The 18,542-nt window shown below is 45.9% G+C and overlaps 2 protein-coding genes across 5 annotated transcripts in view; one reads left to right on the top strand and one right to left on the bottom strand.

Annotated features, from left to right (window-relative positions):
- agbl4 (AGBL carboxypeptidase 4) overlaps window positions 1–14,651 on the bottom strand; it is a 1,656,729-nt gene extending 1,642,078 nt beyond the window's left edge. For all 4 annotated transcript variants that reach the window (XR_011594058.1, XR_011594059.1, XM_070886905.1 and 1 more), the window contains exon 1: window positions 14,416–14,651. Coding sequence is in view for 2 of the 4 variants with exons in the window: in XM_070886905.1 (XP_070743006.1) it covers window positions 14,416–14,470 (55 nt within the window). In the remaining 2 variants the exon portion in view is untranslated. The remainder of the gene's footprint in view (window positions 1–14,415) is intronic.
- Window positions 14,652–14,964: 313 nt separating this feature from the next.
- elavl4 (ELAV like neuron-specific RNA binding protein 4) overlaps window positions 14,965–18,542 on the top strand; it is an 85,163-nt gene continuing 81,585 nt past the window's right edge. The window contains exon 1 of the mRNA XM_070886903.1: window positions 14,965–15,090. Coding sequence (XP_070743004.1) covers window positions 15,073–15,090 — 18 coding nt within the window. The 5' untranslated portion in view covers window positions 14,965–15,072. The remainder of the gene's footprint in view (window positions 15,091–18,542) is intronic.

Genomic DNA, 18,542 nt, shown 5'->3' with positions numbered 1-18,542 from the left:
AATTGACAGCAAAACTATGGACTCAATTTTCCTAGGTCATTTGCGCCGTTTTTTTGGTGTATGCCGTTTTTTTTGGTGTATTTTTTTTGCAAAGTTTCCCTCTGCAATCTGTGCCAGCGTAATTGACAGTTACGATTTTTCTAGGCCAGTTTTTTTTTTACATCATAGGGGGAGTTCCCTCCTATCTGCACCGGTTTTTATAATGTTTCGCAGTTTTGCCACAATTCTTTCCTCCTAGGTCGGCTTAAAGTTCAACTTTTTTTACCTGTCAACATAGTAAGTGGAAGTTTGTTGGATTTCAGAAGTTTTCTCTTTTTTTTTTACTCACTCACACGCCACCACCGAACATCTTGAAGCAGGACTGGAGGGTCATAGCTTTGGCCGGCAGAATCATCCCAGCTCCCGGACACAGGGGCTCGGCTGGAAAACAAGCCCAGGCGGAGGGGGGGCAGGGAGGAAAGAGAGAGAGCAAGGTGCCAATCGGAAGGCTTCTGCAGACTGAGCCCGGGGAGCGAGGTGCCGATCGGAAGGCTTCTACTCTGAGCCCAGGGAGCAAGGTGCCAATCTGAAGGCTTCTGAAGACTGCAATGAGTGGGGGGGGGGGAGGGGGAGGGGGGAGGGGGAAAGAGAAGAGAAGTCACAAGACTGCAATTAGTTAAGGGGGGGGGCGGGGAAGAGAGAAGCCACAAGACCTTGGGTGTGGTCCATCCATACAGACCTTGGGGAGAGTGTGCTGTGAACCTGTCCTGCCTGCTTTCCTGCCATTTTGAGCTTCTTTCAAAGGTAAAATTTAAGTATGGGAGCAATGCCATACCTTGTGCGAGCCTTCTGCATCATGGTGCTACATAGAAGACAATTGATTCGACGTCATCACATCAGGAACATCAGAGCCCGTAGGGTGCTGGGCAGGAGGCCTTACCCACCTCGGGTATATCGAGACCGGTGTTCATACCTCCACCTGGGTGATGCAGACTGTGTCAGAAGGCTGCGTTTCAGCAAAGAAGTTGTAACTGAGATCTGTGATTTGGTCAAAGCAGACCTAGAAACATCAGGAGGACTGCTTTGTCAGCTGAAGTGAAGGTTACAGCTGCACTTTCATTCTATGTCTCCGACTCATTTCAAGCTACAACTGTGGGTGTGTGCGCCATCTCTCAACACGCATCACAGTCTGCATTCGCCAGGTGACAGCTGCACTGTGTGCGCGGAGCAATGACTTCATAAAGTTCCCCATGACCGGTCAAGCAATGCATGACAGGGCTCTGGGCTTCTCCAGGATTGCTGGCTTCCCAAAGGTACAGGGCTGCATAGATTGCACCCACATCGCCTTGCGAGCAGCTTTGGAGGATTTCGAGATGTACAGGAACAGAAATGGCCTCTACTCCATTAATGTACAGCTCGTGTGTGACGACATGCATTGCATCATGTCAGTCGATGCAAGATACCCTGGCAGCACCCATGATGCATTCATACTACATGACAGCATTATATCTGCCATGTTTCAGTAGCAGCAGCCAGAAGGGCAGAGCTGGCTACTGGGAGACATAGAAACATAGAAAATAGGTGCAGAAGCAGGCCATTCGGCCCTTCGAGCCTGCACCGCCATTCAATATGATCATGGCTGATCATGCAACCTCAGTACCCCATCCCTGCCTTCTCTCCATACCCCTTGATCCTTTTAACCGTGAGGACTACATCTAACTCTCTTTTGAATATGTCCAACGAACTGGACTCAACAACTTTCTGTGGCAGAGAATTCCACAGGTTCACAACTCTCTGGGTGAAAAAGTTTCGCCTCATCTCGGTCCGATATAGCTTACCCCTTATCTTTAGACTGTGACCCCGGTTCTGGATTTCCCAAACATCGGGAACATTCAACCTGCATCTAACCTGTCCAGTCCCGTCAGAATTTTATAAGTTTTTATGAGATCCCCTCTCATTCTTCTAAATTCCAGTAAGTATAAGCCCAGCCGATTCAGTCTTTTCTCATATGTCAGTCCTGCCATCCCGGGAATCAGTCTGGTGAACCTTCGCTGCACTCCCTCAATAGCAAGCACGTCCTTCCTCAGATTAGGAGACCAAAACTGCACACAATACTCAAGGTGTGGTCTCACCAAGGCCCTGTACAACTGTAGTAAGACCTCCCTGTTCTTGTACTCAAATCCCCTCGTTATGAAGGCCAGCATGCCATTTGCTTTCTTTACTGCCTACTGTACCTGCATGCCTACCTTCAATCATTGGTGTACCATGACACCCAGGTCTCTTTGCACCTCCCCTTTTACGAATCTGTCACCATTCAGATAATAACCTACCTTCCTGTTTTTGCCACCAAAGTGGATAACCTCACATTTATCTACATTATACTGCATCTGCCATGCATTTGCCCATTCACCTAACCTGTCCAAGTCCCCCTGCAGACTCCTCATAGCTCGCACTGCCACCCAGCTTTGTGCCATCTGCAAACTTGGAGATATTATCTTCAATTCCTTCGTCCAAATCATTAATGTATATTCTAAATAGCTGGGGTCCCAGCAAAGAACCCTGCGGCACCCCACTAGTCACTGCCTGCCATTCTGAAAAGGACCCGTTTATTCCCACTCTTTGCTTCCTGTCTGCCAACCAGTTCTCTATCCACATCAATACATTACCCCCAATACCATGTGCCTTAATTTTGCACACTAATCTCTTGTGTGGGACCTTGTCAAAAGCCTTTTGAAAGTCGAAATACACCACATCCACTGGTTCTCCCTTGTCCACTCTACTAGTTACATCCTCAAAAAACTCTAGAATATTTGTCAAGCATGATTTCCCTTTCATAAATCCATGCTGACTTGGACCGATACTGTCACTGCTTTCCAGATGCGCTGCTATTACATCTTGAATAATTGATTCCAGCATTTTCCCCACCACCGATGTCAGGCTAACCAGTCTATAATTCCCAGTTTTCTCTCTCTTTTTTAAAAAGTGGGGTTACATTAGCTACCCTCCAATCCATAGGAACTGATCCAGAGTCCATGGAATGTTGGAAAATGACCACCAATGCATCCACTATTTCTGGGGCCACTTCCTTAAGTACTTTGGAATGCAGACTATCAGGCCCTGGGGATTTATCGGCTTTCAGTCCCTTCAATTTTCCTAACACCATTTCCTGACTGATGAGGATTTCCCTCAGTTCCCCCTTCTCATTAGAACCTTGGTCCCCTAGTATTTTCGGGAGGTTATTTGTGTCTTCCTTAGTGAAGACAGAACCAAAGTATTTGTTCAATTTGTCTGCCATTTCCTTGTTCCCCATTATGGATTCACCTGAGTCTGACTGCAAGGGACATACATTATTCTTCACTAATCTTTTTCCTCTCTTCACATATCTATAGAAGCTTTTGCAGTCAGTTTTTATGTTCCCAGCAAGTTTCCTCTCACACTCTATGTTCCCCCTCCTAATTAAACCCTTAGTTCTCCTCTGCTGAATTCTAAATTTCTCCCAGTCCTCAGGTTTGCTGCTTTTTCTGGCCAATTTATATGCCTCTTCCTTGGATTTAACACTTTCCCTAATTTCCCTTGTTAACCACGGTTGAGCCACCTTCCCTTTTATATTCTTACGCCACACAGGGATGTACAATTGTTATAGTTCATCCATCTGATCTTTAAATGACTGCCATTGTCTATCCACCGTCAACCCTTTAAGTATCATTCGCCAGTCTATCCTAGCCAATTCACGTCTCATACCATCGAAGTTTCCTTTCTTTAAGTTCATGACCCTGGTCTCTGAATTAATTGTGTCACTCTCCACCTTAATGAAAAATTCTACCAACTTATAGTCACTCTTCCCCAAGGGGCCCCGCATGACCAGATTGCTAATTAATCATCTCTCGTTACACAACATCCAGTCTAGGATGGCTTGTTCTCTAGTTGGTTCCTCGACATATTGTTCTAGAAAACCATCCCTTGTACACATCAGGAAATCCTCCTCCACAGTATTGCTACCAGTTTGGTTAGTCCAATCAATAAAAAGATTAAAGTCACCCATGATAACTGCTGTACCCTTTTTGCACGTGTCCCTAATTTCCTGTTTGATGCCATCCCCAACCTCCCTACTACTGTTTGGTGGTCTGTACACAACTCCCACTAACGTTTTCTGCCCTTTGGTGTTTCGCAGCTCTACCCATATAGATTCCACATCATCCATGCTAATGTCCTTCCTTACTATTGTGTTAATCTCCTCGTTAACCAGTATCGCTACCCCACCTCCTTTTCCTTCCTGTCTGTCCTTCCTGAATATTGAATACCCCTGGATGTTGAGTTCCCAGTCTTGGTTACTCTGGAGCCATGTCTCCGTAATCCCAATTACATCATACCTGTTAGCAGCTATCTGCGTAATCAAATCATCCACCTTATTACGAATGCTCCTCGCATTGAGACTCAAGAGCCTTCAGGCTTGTTTTTTTAACACTCTTTGTCCTTTTAGAATTATGTTGTAATGTGGCCCTTTTTGATTTTTGCCCTTGATTTCTCTGCCCTCCACTCTTGCTTTTCTCCTTCCCACCTTTTGCTTCTGCCCCCCCTGCATAGATTCCCATCCCCCTGCCATTTTAGTTTAAACCTTCCCCAACAGCACTAGCAAACACGCCACCTAGGACATCGGTTCCAGGTGCAGACCGTCCGGTTTGTACTGGTCCCACCTTCCCCAGAACCGGTTCCAATGTCCCAGGAATTTGAATCCCTCCCTCTTGCACCATTCCTCAAGCCACGTATTCATCTGAGCTATCCTGCAATTCCTACTCTGACTAGCACGTGGCACTGGTAGCAATCCTGAGATTACTACCTTTGAGGTCCTACTTTTTAATTTAACTCCTAGCTCCCTAAATTCAACTTGTAGGACCTCATCCCGTTTTTTTTTAACCTATATCGTTGGTACCTATATATGTTCCACGACAGCTGGCTGTTCACTCTCCCCCTCCAGAATGCACTGCAGCAGCTCCGAGACATCCTTGACCCTTGCACCAGGGAGGCAACATACCATCCTGGAGTCTCGTTTGCAGCCGCAAAAACACCTATCTATTCCCCTTACAATCGAATCCTCTATCACCATAGCTCTCCCACTCCTTTTCCTGCCCTCCTGTGCAGCAGAGCCACCCCTAGTGCCATGAACTTGGTTGCTGCTGCCTTCCCCTGATGAGTCATCTCCCCCAACAGTACACAAGGTGGTGTATCTGTTTTGGAGAGAGATGACCGCAGAGGACCCCTGAACTACCTTCCTACTCCTGCTCTGCCTGATGGTCACCCATTCCCTATCTGCCTGTGTAACCTTTACCTGCGGTGTGACCAACTCACTAAATGTGCTATTCACGACATCCTCAGCATCGTGGATGCTCCAGAGTGAGTCCATGCGCAGCTCTAGTGCCGCAATGCGGTCTGTCAGGAGCTGCAGCTGGATACACTTCCTGCATATGTAGTTGTCAGGGACACTGGTCGTGTCCCTGATTTCCCACATAGCACAGGAGGAGCATGACACAGGTCTGGACTCTCCTGCCATTACTTAACCCTTAGATTAACTTAATTGGTAACAACGCCAAAGGTTTCTTACTGATAAGAAAAAGAAAAAAGATAAAGGAAAAAAAACTACTCACCAATCAACCAGCCAATCACTTACCCTCTTGGCTTTGATGTCACACTTCGATTGCTTTTTACTTCTTTCTTCCTTTTGACCCTGCACCAGCTGCAGCTCGCTGCTCGCTCCGCCTCCCCGAACTGCCGCCGACCTGGGACCACCGCTGGGCCTTTATAGGCCGCTGTTCGCTCCTCCTCCCCGACAAAGTGTACGGCCTCGCCATCTGGCTCATGACGCCCCTATGCATAACCCGGACGGAAGCTGACCGGGAATACAACGTTGCACATTGCGACGCCCAGCATCATAGAGAGGACCATTGGCATCTTGAAACAGCATGTCCGATGCCTGGACCATTCGGAGGGTACTTGCTGTACTCCCGAGATTGACGGTCAGCTCACTGTTGTGTGCTGCATGACTCAGCCATCATGAGGCAGCAGCACCTGGTAGTGGAAAACCCACCTGCGGTGAGAGTGCCGAATGATAATGATGCGGAAGATGCAGATGATGAGCAGGAGGAGGACAATGAGGATGAGGAAGCCATGCAAGTGCCCGAGGCCGGAGCACAGCGGCGGAGGAGGGCGGGCCATCGTGCCCCTTTAATGATTGCTCGAGCCTTGCGCCAGCAGCTCATCCGATTTACTGCTGCCTGAGGGCTCAGCAACAACTATTCCACATGGACCATGTTTACTGTTTGGAGTTGTTCTGTAATGTTGCATTGTGTTAATGGAACAAATGCTGTAAATTATTCTTGTTTACTCCAAATATTGTGTTAAGAATGGAATAATGGAAATGATTCAGTTTTAATGTAAAATATATTTTATTCAAAAGTTTAACAGTTCTTTTGCACTTTACTTAACTTTAATAACATTATTCTTGTATCAAACTTTATTTTAAGATCACTCTTTAAGATCACTTACAAACTTTTAAACTTAAATTTACATAACTTACAAAAAACTTTTAATTTGAGAACAGTTACAACAGTAACAACAACAGCAAAGAAAGGCTTCACCCACCCATCTCTCCTCCACCTTATTCTAAGACCGCCTGCTGCGCTTGGTCTTGGACACTCCACCACCCCTGCCTGCAGGCAGTGGCGCAGTGTTTCTCGGCTTGGTACCAAGCTTATTCTTTCTAAAATCTCGGGTACTGCGCACCTGTTGGGGAGGGGGGGCGGGGGAGGTGGCGTCAGCAGCAGACGGCAAGTTGGAGGGCCCAGGCAGCAAGTTGGAGCCCAGCTTTGGGCTCTTCAGAGGCTGGTGTGGGGACTGGAGTGGGAGTGGCAATTTGATTGTGTCAATGGGTGCGGGGTTTTGGGCGCATTCCCTTATTGCAGCAGCTAACTCCAACATACCGTCCCTCATGCGCCCCAACAGTGTCTCAACGACCTGCAACATTCCTTACCTCATGGTCACTATTCCCTCACTGATGGTCCCGGACTTCGTTCCCATTTCTCGTGTCATTGCCGTTACTTCTGCCGACAGTCCCGCTACCTCATCACTCACCCCACTGATGGTGTCCAGGAGTGATCGGGTAAGGTCAATGCTCTCTGCACTCAATGACATCATCTGAACCACATCTGTTAGATCCTGCACCTCAGGAGAGCGCGGTCCAACTTTCCTTTCCCACCTCCCTACGGGTGTGCCTCGCTGCACCCCACCACTGGGACCCGCAACCTGGGACGGTGGGGCACAGGGTGTGCCTCGCTGTATCCCACCACTGGGAGCCGCAACCCCGGAAGGTGGGGCCCTGGGTGTGCCTCGCTGCACCACACCACTGGGACCCACAACCTCAGAAGTTGGGGCCCTGGGTGTGCCTCGCTGCACCGGACATTCGAAAACCATGGACTGTCCTACCAGCACTCAAACCACTAGTCATGGAAGGGGCTGTCACCGCAATGAGCGGCACCTCCTCCAAAGTCAGTAAAACAGTGGGGGCTTCAGCCAGTTCCAACCCCTCCCCCTCACCCGCATGTTCTTGGTCTGGAGGGTTGGATTCAAAGATGTTATCCTGTTCAGGCTGGTCCTCGTCTGAATTTTCTTCTACATCGTCAGGGTCGGCCTCAAGTTCTGCAAAATATAACAGAACACAGATAAATGGTTAACAGCAGAGGAGGGGGCACAGGGTGGGTGGCATGAGTAGGCTCACACAGTGCAGGCCTGGCAGCAGGCTGATTTGAAGGACCACGATGAATGATAGCACATTGCATCAACCCAAAACGTATCTGACGGCAACATCCCCAGGATCCAAAGCATAGCTAGCCCGCTCAGTACTTAATATTTAGCAAAGCCAGACTGTGGAATTTGCAAGACTTACTCTCTCCCTCAAGTGTGGGCCCAGTTTGTGCAGTGGTAATTGCTTTTCTCCAGGCAGGACTCATCAAAGCAGCAACCCTCTCTTCCAAGGGTGACAGTGAGTGCAGATTTGCCAGGCCTCCTCCTGGTCGAGTTCTTTCCCTTTTATTATGTGCCACCTTCCTCTGCAAAGATGAAAACATAACTTTTTAGAGAGGGTGTGACATACCCTCTGCTGGGTGGGACATTCAGATGGTCACATTTACAATTGCAATTCCAGTGAATAAATGAAAATATTACTTATACTAACTACTTGACCAAGGTCCTGCCACTTCTTTTTACACTGGCCTCCAGATCTCGTGGTGGTCACCATTGTGCAGTAATCGTCTGCAACTTGATTCCAGCGTTTCTTCATTTCTTTGGATGGCACTTTTACGTGACCTCTGCTGGTGTCCAGCTCCTGCCATCTGTTCTCAATCATAGTAACTAGTGCCTCCACTTCTTCCTGGAAGAAATTCTTGGTCCTTGCACTGCATTGCATCTTGTACTGCTGCAGCTGCGACTTTTCCAATGCTCTCACACAGCACTCCTTCTCACACACATGCAACTGGCTCTTTAAAAATGGCCGACTGCCAACTCGGAGCTGTACTGCACATGCGCGTACATTGCAACGAAGTCAGAAACATTTTGCGCATGGCAGAAGGTGCGGCATCGATTTTCGGCAGCGCAGACAGCAGGTTCCACCCCCCGAGGCGACTGGATATGCTGCATGGCATCAAATTCAAATTCTAGATCGGGGAATCTTTGGCAAATTATTTCGGGTGCATTTCTGGCCTAGAAATACGCCAGAAAACGAGCTTGGACAAAATTGAGCCCCATAAATGGGAGACTCTCTTTCTCTGAGTGCATATATATTACAAATACCATGACAACATCACACAATCATAATCAGCACGTAACGGTTTCAGATCGACTTAAAAGCCGCAAATCAAAATTGAATTTTGGAGGAACCAGTGTAAATCGGCTATTTGGGAGCAATTCACTTTGAGCCGACTTGCTACAGCACAAGTGTACTCTTAATACTAAGTATTTACTTCTTGTATCCTAAGCTACAAATAATTGTTTGGTGGTAGAAGTGCTTTATTCTCTTAGAAGCAAAAACCACATATTTTATTCCGATCTCACCGCTAGAAAAAAATCTGCTACACAGATGTAACTAACAGGTTCATCAGTAAGTAGTTCTCATTGTAAGAATGCAGATCATCATCCTTACCTGTGCTAGCTGCTCATCCAAGAACTTATAAAGCAATGTTTATTTTTAATTGCAGTTCTTGGTGAACTGTTTTGCTAATCAAAGTAAAGATTGTTGGTACTGGCAAATGGAACCTATTGCACTTCTGCCATCAAATATCAAATGTCCATAATAAGTAAAGCTCCTTTTATTCTGCTACAACTTCAGAAGAGCATCCTTGACTGAACCAGAATGTTTTTCAATTTCCCACACCAGTCATTCATGCGAGAGTGCTAAATAGCGTGCAGTTTTGCGCAGGAGGCACCACCATCAGAAACTGGGTCCAAATTGTCCAAAATCATGTGTGTAGGGCAGCTAAAATTATTTCATTTTTCACACATCTGTACTTTATCGACATTTCAGGTCAATTTCCATGTTAACTGCTCTGCTCATTTACAGCTTTCATTCTCAGCCAAGCTAGGCAGAAGACCCAATATGAATGATAAATGAAAATGGCAGAGATATTTCTATTATTCTTTTTTTTTTATTTGTTCATGGGATATGGGCGCGCTGGCAAGGCCAGTATTTACTGCACACCTCTAATTACACTTGAGAAGGTGGTGGTGAGCTGCCTTCTTGAATCGCTGCAGTCCGTGTGGTGAAGGTACTCGCACAGTGGTGTTAGGGAGGGACTTCCAGGATATTGACCCAGCAATGATGAAGGAACGGCAATATACTTCCAAGTCAGGATGGTGTGCGACTTGGAGAGGAACTTGGAGTTGGTGGTTTGCGGATGTGCCTGCTGCCCTTGTCCTTCTAGGTGGAAGAAGTTGCAGGTTTGGGAGGTGCTGCTGAAGAAGCCTTGGTGAGTTGCTGCAGTGCATCTTGTAGAAGGTACACACTGCAGCCATGGTGCGCCAGTGGTGGAGGGAGTGAATATTTAAGGTGGTGCATGGGGTGCCAATCAAGTGGGCTGCTTTGTCCTGGATTGTGTCGAGCTCCTGGAGTGTTGTTGGAGCTGCACTCATCCAGGCAAGTGGAGAGTATTCACTCACACTCCTGACTTGTGCCTTCTAGATGGTGGAAAGGCAATGGTGACCCCTACAATGTTGATGGTGGGAATTTCGGCGATGGTCATGACATTGAATGTCAAGGGACAGTGGTTAGACTCTCACTTGTTGGAGATAGTCATTGCCTGGCACTTGTGTGGCACAAACGTTACTTGCCATTTATCAGCCCAAGCCTGAATGTCATCCAAGTCTAGCTGCATGCGGGCATGGACTGCTTCATTATCTGAGAAGTTCCGAATGGAACTGAACACTGTGTAGTCATCAACGATATTCCCACTTCTGATATGATGATGGAAGGTCATTAGTGAAGTAGCTGAAGATGGTTGGGCCTAGGACATTGTCCTGAGGAACTCCTGCAGCAATGCCCTGGGGCTGGGATGATTGTCTTCCAGCCACCAAAACCATCTTCCTTTGTGTTAGGTATGACTCCAGCCAGTGGAGAGCTTTCCACCTAATTCCCATTGACTTCAGTTTTACTAAGCCTCCTTGATGCCACACTCGGTCAAATGCTGCCTTGATTTCAAGGACACTCACCTCACTTCTGGAATTCAGCTTTTTTGTCCATGTTTTAACCAAGGCCGTAATGAGGTTTGGAGCCGAGTGGTCCTGGCAGAACCCAAACTAGGCATCAGTGAGCAGGTTATTGGTGAGTAAGTGCCGCTTGATAGCACTGTTGACACCTTCCATCACTTTGCTGATGATTGAGAGTAAACTGATCAGGCGGTAATTGGCGGGATTGGATTTGTACTGCTTTTTGTGGACAGGTCATACCTAGGCAGCTTTCCACATTGTTGACTAGATTCCAGTGTTGTAGCTGTGCTGGAACAGCTTGGCTAGAGGGGCAGCTAGTTCTCGAGCACAAGTCTTCAGCATGACAGCCGGGATGTTTAGGGACCCATAGCCTTTGCTGTATCCAGTGCGCTCAGCTGTTTCTTGATATCACATGGAGTGAATCGAATTGGTGAAGACTGGTTTCTGTGATGGTGGGTGTTATGTCTTGAATAAAGAGTCAGACCAGATACTGCAAGCTCAAAGTAAGGTGTGACCGTAGTCCTTTATTACAGGTCTCAGAGTGCCTCTCCAGCCTGTGAGGCCTCCTTATGTACAGGTGCTCCCAAGAGATTGTGGGATCCCTTGGGACTCCAGGGGATGAGCCCTCTGGTGGTTAAACATGGTATTTACAGGTTTACATATATAACGGGGACCTCAGGAGAAGGCTGAGGTGGATCATCCACTCAGCATTTCTGGCTGAAGATGGTTGCAAAGACTTCAGCCTTGTTTTTTGCACTCACGTGCTGGGCTCCGCCATCACTGAGGATGGGAATAGTCATGGCGCTTCCTCCTCCTGTTAGTTGTTTAATGGTCCACCACCATTCACGACTAGATGTGGCAGGACTGCAGAGCTTTGGTCTGATCCGTTGATTATGGGATCACTTAGCCTTGTCTATAGCATGCTGCTTCCACTGTTTAGCATGCATGTAGTCCTGTGTTGCATCTTCCCCAAGTTGGCACCTCATTTTTAGGTACGCCTGGTGCTGCTCCAGACTTGCTCTTCTACAATCCTCATTGAACCAAGGTTGGTCCCCTGGCTTGATGGGAATGGTAGAGTGAAGGATATGCCAGGCCATGAGGTTACAGATTGTGGTGGAATACAATTCTGCTGCTGCTGATGGCTCACAACACCTCATGGATGCCCAGTTTTGAGCTGAGAGATCTGTTCTGGATCTAATCCATTTAGCACGGTGGTAGTGCCGCACAACATGATGGAGGGTGTCCCCAATGTTAAGACGGGACTTCGTCTCCACAATGACTGTGCGATGGTCACTGCTATCAATGCTGTCATGGACAGATGCATCTGCGACAGATAGATTGGTGAGGATGAGGTCAAGTAGGTTTTTCCCTTGTGCTGGTTCTTTCACCACCTGTCGCAGGCCCAGTCTCGCAGCTATGTCCTTCAGGACTCAGTCAGTTTGGTCAGCAGTGGCGCTACCGAACCACTCTTGGTGATGGACATTGAAGTACCCCACCCAGAGTACATTCTGTACCCTTGCTAATCTCAAAAGGAGGATCCAGCATGTATACACACAACCCACCTCTGTCACTAATAAACTGCTGATTTGAAGAAGTACTACTAAAGAACATAATTAATTGTATGTTATGTAGTCAGTTTCACTCATTATTTAAAGACCATGTACTCCGCAGCCAAGCACAGTAAAATCTAAGCAGAATAAGTTGGCGGACTGAAAGGTACACTGACATGAGAAATACAATGAAGTGTATTTCACGATTAACGGCACCAATATTTGGACTACAGTAATGCCAAGGCCTGTTCAGCAGCAGATTCTCCTGTGGCACATCAGCGGATCTTTTTTTCTAACTATGTAAAGGACACAAAGCCGCCTAAAATATGCTGAAAATCAGCAGCTTAGTTAACTACATGATCTAACCACTTGTATCTTTAATATAGTTTGACTTTAGACTGCATCAGTGCAGCTGGTAAAACTAGTAAGAATATATATATATTTTTAATGATTTTCTTCCAGGCAGTAACAGCTGAACATGTTTACAAATGCATTTACTCAAGTGTTTGAAAAACATGGTAGGAAAATGCTTTTTATCCTAACTGTTGTAACAAATGGCATATTCTGAAACATAAAAGACTTGCATTTATATGGCGTCTTTCATGACCACTGGACGTCTCAAAAGCACTTTACAGCCAATTAAGTATTTTTGGAGTGTAGTCACTGTTGTAATGTGGGAAATGCAGCAGCGAATTTGGGCACAGCAGGCTCCCACAAAACAGCAATGTGGTAATGACCAGATAATGTTTTTGTTAAGTCGATTGAGGGATAAATATTGGGCAAGACACCAGGGATAACTCCCCTGCTCTTCTTGGAAATAGTGCAATGGGATCTTTTACATCCACTTGGAGAGCAGATGGGACCTCGGTTTAACGGCTCATCCGAAAGACGGAAAAACATATCTGGTCCCAATCCGCAAAGATACATTGTGGATATATTGGGCCAGAATTTGCAGAATCTCTGAGTACGCCATCATATCACCTTTGAAATGGACCTCAAGTTCGAGATTTCCGCACGCGCTAAATCCCAAACTTGCGCTCTATCAACTTCCTTGCAGATGATCCGCACCGATAGAGAAATCCTAACTGCTAGCGCAGAGTTTTGCTAATTGCCCAGCAATTACACCTGAAAATATTACAGCTGATGCAAACAGGCACACAGGAACGGTTTGCACAGCGTAAGGGAATACCTCCTGACAAATCCTAGTATTAAAAACTTATGAGGCTGGAAATGGAAGCATTTTAGGAGTTTGGCCATGGAAAGTATTTATTGTCCATGTAAAAGTTCGGAGGCAGCGATTGGAGGGGGAATATCTATGTGGAGCATAAGGTTAAAAAAATCCGTACTGAAAGTATAGATCCCAGAAGGCTCTTCTTGTACGAGTTACTTTTTCCCCTTTCTGGAGATCATAAGTGAATGAGGGACCTTCTGTTTCCTGATTAGAGCACCGGCCCACTGACCCCAGGTACGCTTCTGCACAGAGTGCGCGCCTGGGATCCGTGGGGCACTACACTGCTCTCTACTACGCTGCTTCAAACAGCAAGTTCCGCGAAGGAGGATCCCCATCAGGTCAGTTTGCATTCCGTTCAGATGCCGGCAGCGTAATCCGTATTTACCTCCGCCGACCGCAAAATCCAGGCCAAGAGTGTTGATGTCAAATCAACGAGGAATGTAAAAGTTCAGTGCAAAACATGTATAAACACAATTATAGGATATCTTGATTTTTGCTAAATAACTAGTTATGTCAATCTTTAAATCATGACCACGTATAATATGAACATTTCACAATGTCAGTGACCTAAACTGTAAAAATTCAAAATTTGAATTTCTATACATTTTATCCATTCACACATTGAGTGCTTTTTTTATTACAAAACTTTAACATTCTGGGGTAATTGAGAATATTCTGAAGTTTTATTTATCATGAATTAAACCACCTTATATACTGAGATTGTGCTAACATACGCGCAAGAATTAAAGCACTGCAGCAACAGCCGTCCATAATTTATCCAACACTACTGTTGGATTATTTGACAAAGTACTGGTTAACCCTTTTCCGCGAAAAATAATGACATATATTTGACAAATGCAAAGAAAAATATTACCGCGCCAACAGCTCGAAATAAGCAACTTTACACACCAGAATCATTTCTCCTGTCCGCCATTTCAATCCCAGAATTCCCAGATTTGTCCATAACAACGCTGTGAATTCGTTACCGTGGTTACTGACTGGCAGCGGGAAGGGACTGGGAAGAGGGGAGAGTGAATCAATCTGCGGCATGTGCCCAATCAAACCTGCAAACATTCGACAGCTGCGTGCGTACCTTCCCCCCCCCCCGGGAGCGCATCGAACAGGCGACCGTTAGAAACCAACCACCCACCAGTCAGCTCGTGCCTGGCTCTCTGGCTCTGCCACTGAAGCTCAGCGGCTCTGCCGTTCACCTCCAGCAGGCATGCCCGTTCAACACGCAATTAAAACAGGCAGCAGCTCCTGCGACTGGCGTTCCACTATTGAGTAGCAGTAGTCTGGAAATTATTAGCATATTTCTAGTTTTTTGTGTGTCGTGATAATAAAGCAAAAAAATAAATTGAGTTCCTGTTGATTTTTGGTTTGCATTTACAAGCGGTTGCAAATGGCATTGCAGTTTGAGTGATTGACGGGGGTGGGGCATCTGGTGTTTTGGGGGTGGCGGCGGCGGCTCGTGTGCACTTTTGTTTTACATTCTCTTACGCCTCAGTGCTTAGCGGGTTCACACGCAAATACACGTATATAGAGTACGCGAAGATAGCGAGAAGGATGCGTTTAAAAACTCAGGTAAATTGATCTTTCGATTGTGATAGTTTAAAAAGTTCATGTTTAAAGGAAATGGTGGGCCTGAGAGGACGTGCCAAAAAGTTTTAGCTGAAGAGCTGTTGAGCCTCCGTGCTACACAATATTGCCAAGGACGCATCATTAAAGAAAAACAATGTTTTTTTTGTTTGGAAAACAATTAACATTGATTGAAAACGTTATTTACAGTACCACAGAAAATGATAACATTGAGAAAAAAGTAATTTACTGACATTCAGTGAGACTTTGGGACCTATTCAACTCTGTTATGATGTACACCTGTAAACTAGTCGTTCAATAACAGTGAAGAAGGTGCTCTGTTTAAGTTCTATATACTATGTAAAAGATCTAACATGTAATTTCTAAGTCAAATTCACAATTGTTGATATGTATAAGGCCTTAAATCTTTATTTTTGTGTGCGTGTGTAAGTGAGAGAATCGGGAAAATAAAAATATATATTTTTCTGATGGAATATTTCACTCAATTCTGCCAGCTTTTACCACCACGCGGTTTATTTATGAATTTGCTTGGAAAAGTACTTGGCAGGAGGGTTATTACAACATTCCTTTATACAAAGCAAGTTTATTTCTTTTGGAAGGATATTTGCAAATTATTTGCCACTAATATTTATCAAGAATATGGCATTTTAATTTGATATGAAAAGGCAAACTATGCTGAGCAAGTAATAATTAAAATAAGTTCCGTATGCTGCTCAAAGCACGATTTTCCGCTTATTAAAATGAATGGGAAATGGGAAATGTTTTTGTTTGTTGCTCTTACCCGCCTATTGGTACTGCCGAAAAAAACCGCCAAAATTCTGGCGCCAAATCGGAGCAACTGAGTGAAAAACCATCATTCGCCTTTTTTGACGGCTGTAGTAACACTTTTGCAAGGAATTGAGATACAAGTCAATTGTTCACCCTACGAATCCTAATACACTGCATATTTATTTGCGTTAAAACAATATCAAGTTACGAAAGTTATCCTTTGAAAATATGTCCCTGCATATTTGCCCATAAAAATGTAATCCCATTTTTGACCCCCAATGTCGTAACTACCACTCCATATTCAATCTCCTTCCTCTCCAACGTCCTTGAATGATTCATTGCCTTTGAAATCCGTGCCCATCTCTTCTACAACTCCCTGTTTGAATCCCTTCAATCAAGTTCCTACTCGTGCCATAGCACTGAAACGGCTGGAACCAATGTCACAAGCAATATTCTTTATTGACTGTGACCGTGGTGCATTATCTGTTCTTGACCTATGCTGTCGTCTTCTCCAGTCAATCACACCATCTTCCTCCATTGCCCAGTTTGGTGTGACTCCCCTCATTTGGTTCCATTATCTATGCAATTACAACTAGAACATCTCCACCAATGGCTACTTTTCCCATCCCTGCTCTCATTTCAGAACTACCCCAAGGTTCCATCCTTTCTTTGTCTCATCTACATGCTGCCCCTGAACATCATCTACAGATATAGGGTCAGCTTCCACATAGATGGATTTGCATGGACTTGAATCCATGGACTTGCCTATATTTATCTCTAATCTTTTTCAGCCTTCCAATCCCACAAGATGTCTGCGCTCCTCAAATTCTGGCCTCTTGAACATCCATCATTATAACTGCTCGACCATCGGTGGACGTGCCTTCAGTTGCCTGGGCCCTAAGCTCTGAAACTCCCTCCCAAAACCTCTACGCCTCTCTACCTCTCTTTCCTCCTTTAAGACGCTGGTTAAAACCTGACTCTTTAAACAAGCTTTTGATCATCTGCCTTAATTTCTTCTGTTACTCAGTGTCAATTTTATCTGTTTGTCTGTAAGACTGTTGTGAAGTGCCTTGGGACATTTTACAGTGTTAAAGGCGCTATATAAATATAAGTTATATATGCTGCTGATACTCGTCTTTTTTATTATTCGTTTGAGTGATGTGAGCGTTGCTGGCAAGGCCAGCATTTATTGCCCATCTCTAATTGCCCTTGAGAAGGTGGTGGTGAGCCACCGCCTTGAACTGCTGAAGTCTGAATTCCCATAGTGCTGTTGGGGGGAGTTCCAGGATTTTGGCCCAGCGACAATGAAGGAACGGCAATATATTTCCAAATCAGGATGGAGTGTGACTTGGAGGGGAACATGCAGGTGATGGTGTTCCCATGCGCCTGCTGCCCTTGTCCTTCTAGGTGGTAGAGGTCGTGGGTGTGGGAGGTGCTGCCAAAGAAACTTTGGCGAGTTGCTGTAGTGCACCTTGTAGATGGCACACCCTGCAGCCACGGTGCACCAGTGGTGGAGGGAGTGAATGTTTACGGTGGTGGATGGGCTGCCAATCAAGCGGACTGCAATATCTTGGATGTTGTTAGAGCTGCATTCAACCAGGCAAGTAGAGAGTAATCCATCTCACTCCTGACTTGTGCCTTGTAGATGGTGGAAAGGCTTTTGGGAGTCAGGAGATGAGACACTCGCTACAGAATACCCAGCCTCTGACCTGCTCTTGTTGCCACAGTATTTATGTGGCTGGTCCAGTTAAGTTTCTGGTCAATGGTGACCCCAGGATGTTGAGGTGGGGATTCGGCAATGGTAATGCTGTTGAATGTCAAAGTGGTCAGACTCTCTGGAGCTGGTCATTGCTTGTCACTTGTTTGGCACAAATGTTACTTGCCATTTATCAGCCCAAGCTTGAATGTCGTCCAGGTCTTGCTGCATGTGGACACTGACCGCTTCATTATCTGAAGAGTTGCGAATGGAACTGAACACTGCAATCGTCAGCGAACATGCCCACTTCTGACCTTATGATGATAGAATGGTTAAAGCACAGAAGGAGGCCATTGAGCCCATGCCAGCTGATGGAGGGAGAGTCATTAATGATGCAGCTGAAGATGGTTGGGCCTAGGACACTGCCCTGAGGAACTCCTGCAGCGATGTCCTGGGGCTGAAATGATTCATCTCGAGCAACCACAACCATCTTCCTTTGTGTTTGGTATGACTCCAGAGAGAGGAGCGCTTTCAGCCTGATTACCATTGACTTCAATTTTACTAGGGCTCCTTGCTGCCACACTCTGTCACATGCTGCCTTGATATCAAAGGCAGTCACTCTCACTTCACCTCTGGAATTCAGCTCTTTTGTCCATGTTTGGACCAAGACTGTAATGAGGTCTGAAGCTGAGTGATCCTGACAGAACTCAAACTGAGCGTCAGTGAGCAGGTTATTGGTGAGTAAGTGCCATTTGCTAGCACTGTTGATGACATCTTCCATCACTTTGCAGATGATTGAGAATAGACTGATGGGGCAGTAATTGGCGGGATAGGATTTGTCCTGCTTCTTGTAGACCGGACCTACCTGGGTAAATGCCAGTATTGTAGCTGTACTGGAACAGCTTGGTTAGTTCTGGAGCATAAATTTTCAGCACCACAGCCGGGATGTTGTCGGGGCCCACAGCCTTAGCTG

Source organism: Pristiophorus japonicus, chromosome 8, assembly GCF_044704955.1.
Source record: "Pristiophorus japonicus isolate sPriJap1 chromosome 8, sPriJap1.hap1, whole genome shotgun sequence".
NCBI lineage: Eukaryota > Metazoa > Chordata > Chondrichthyes > Pristiophoridae > Pristiophorus > Pristiophorus japonicus.
The sequence above is the reverse complement of the archived record's forward strand: the minus strand, read 5'-3'. Positions and strand labels throughout refer to the sequence as shown.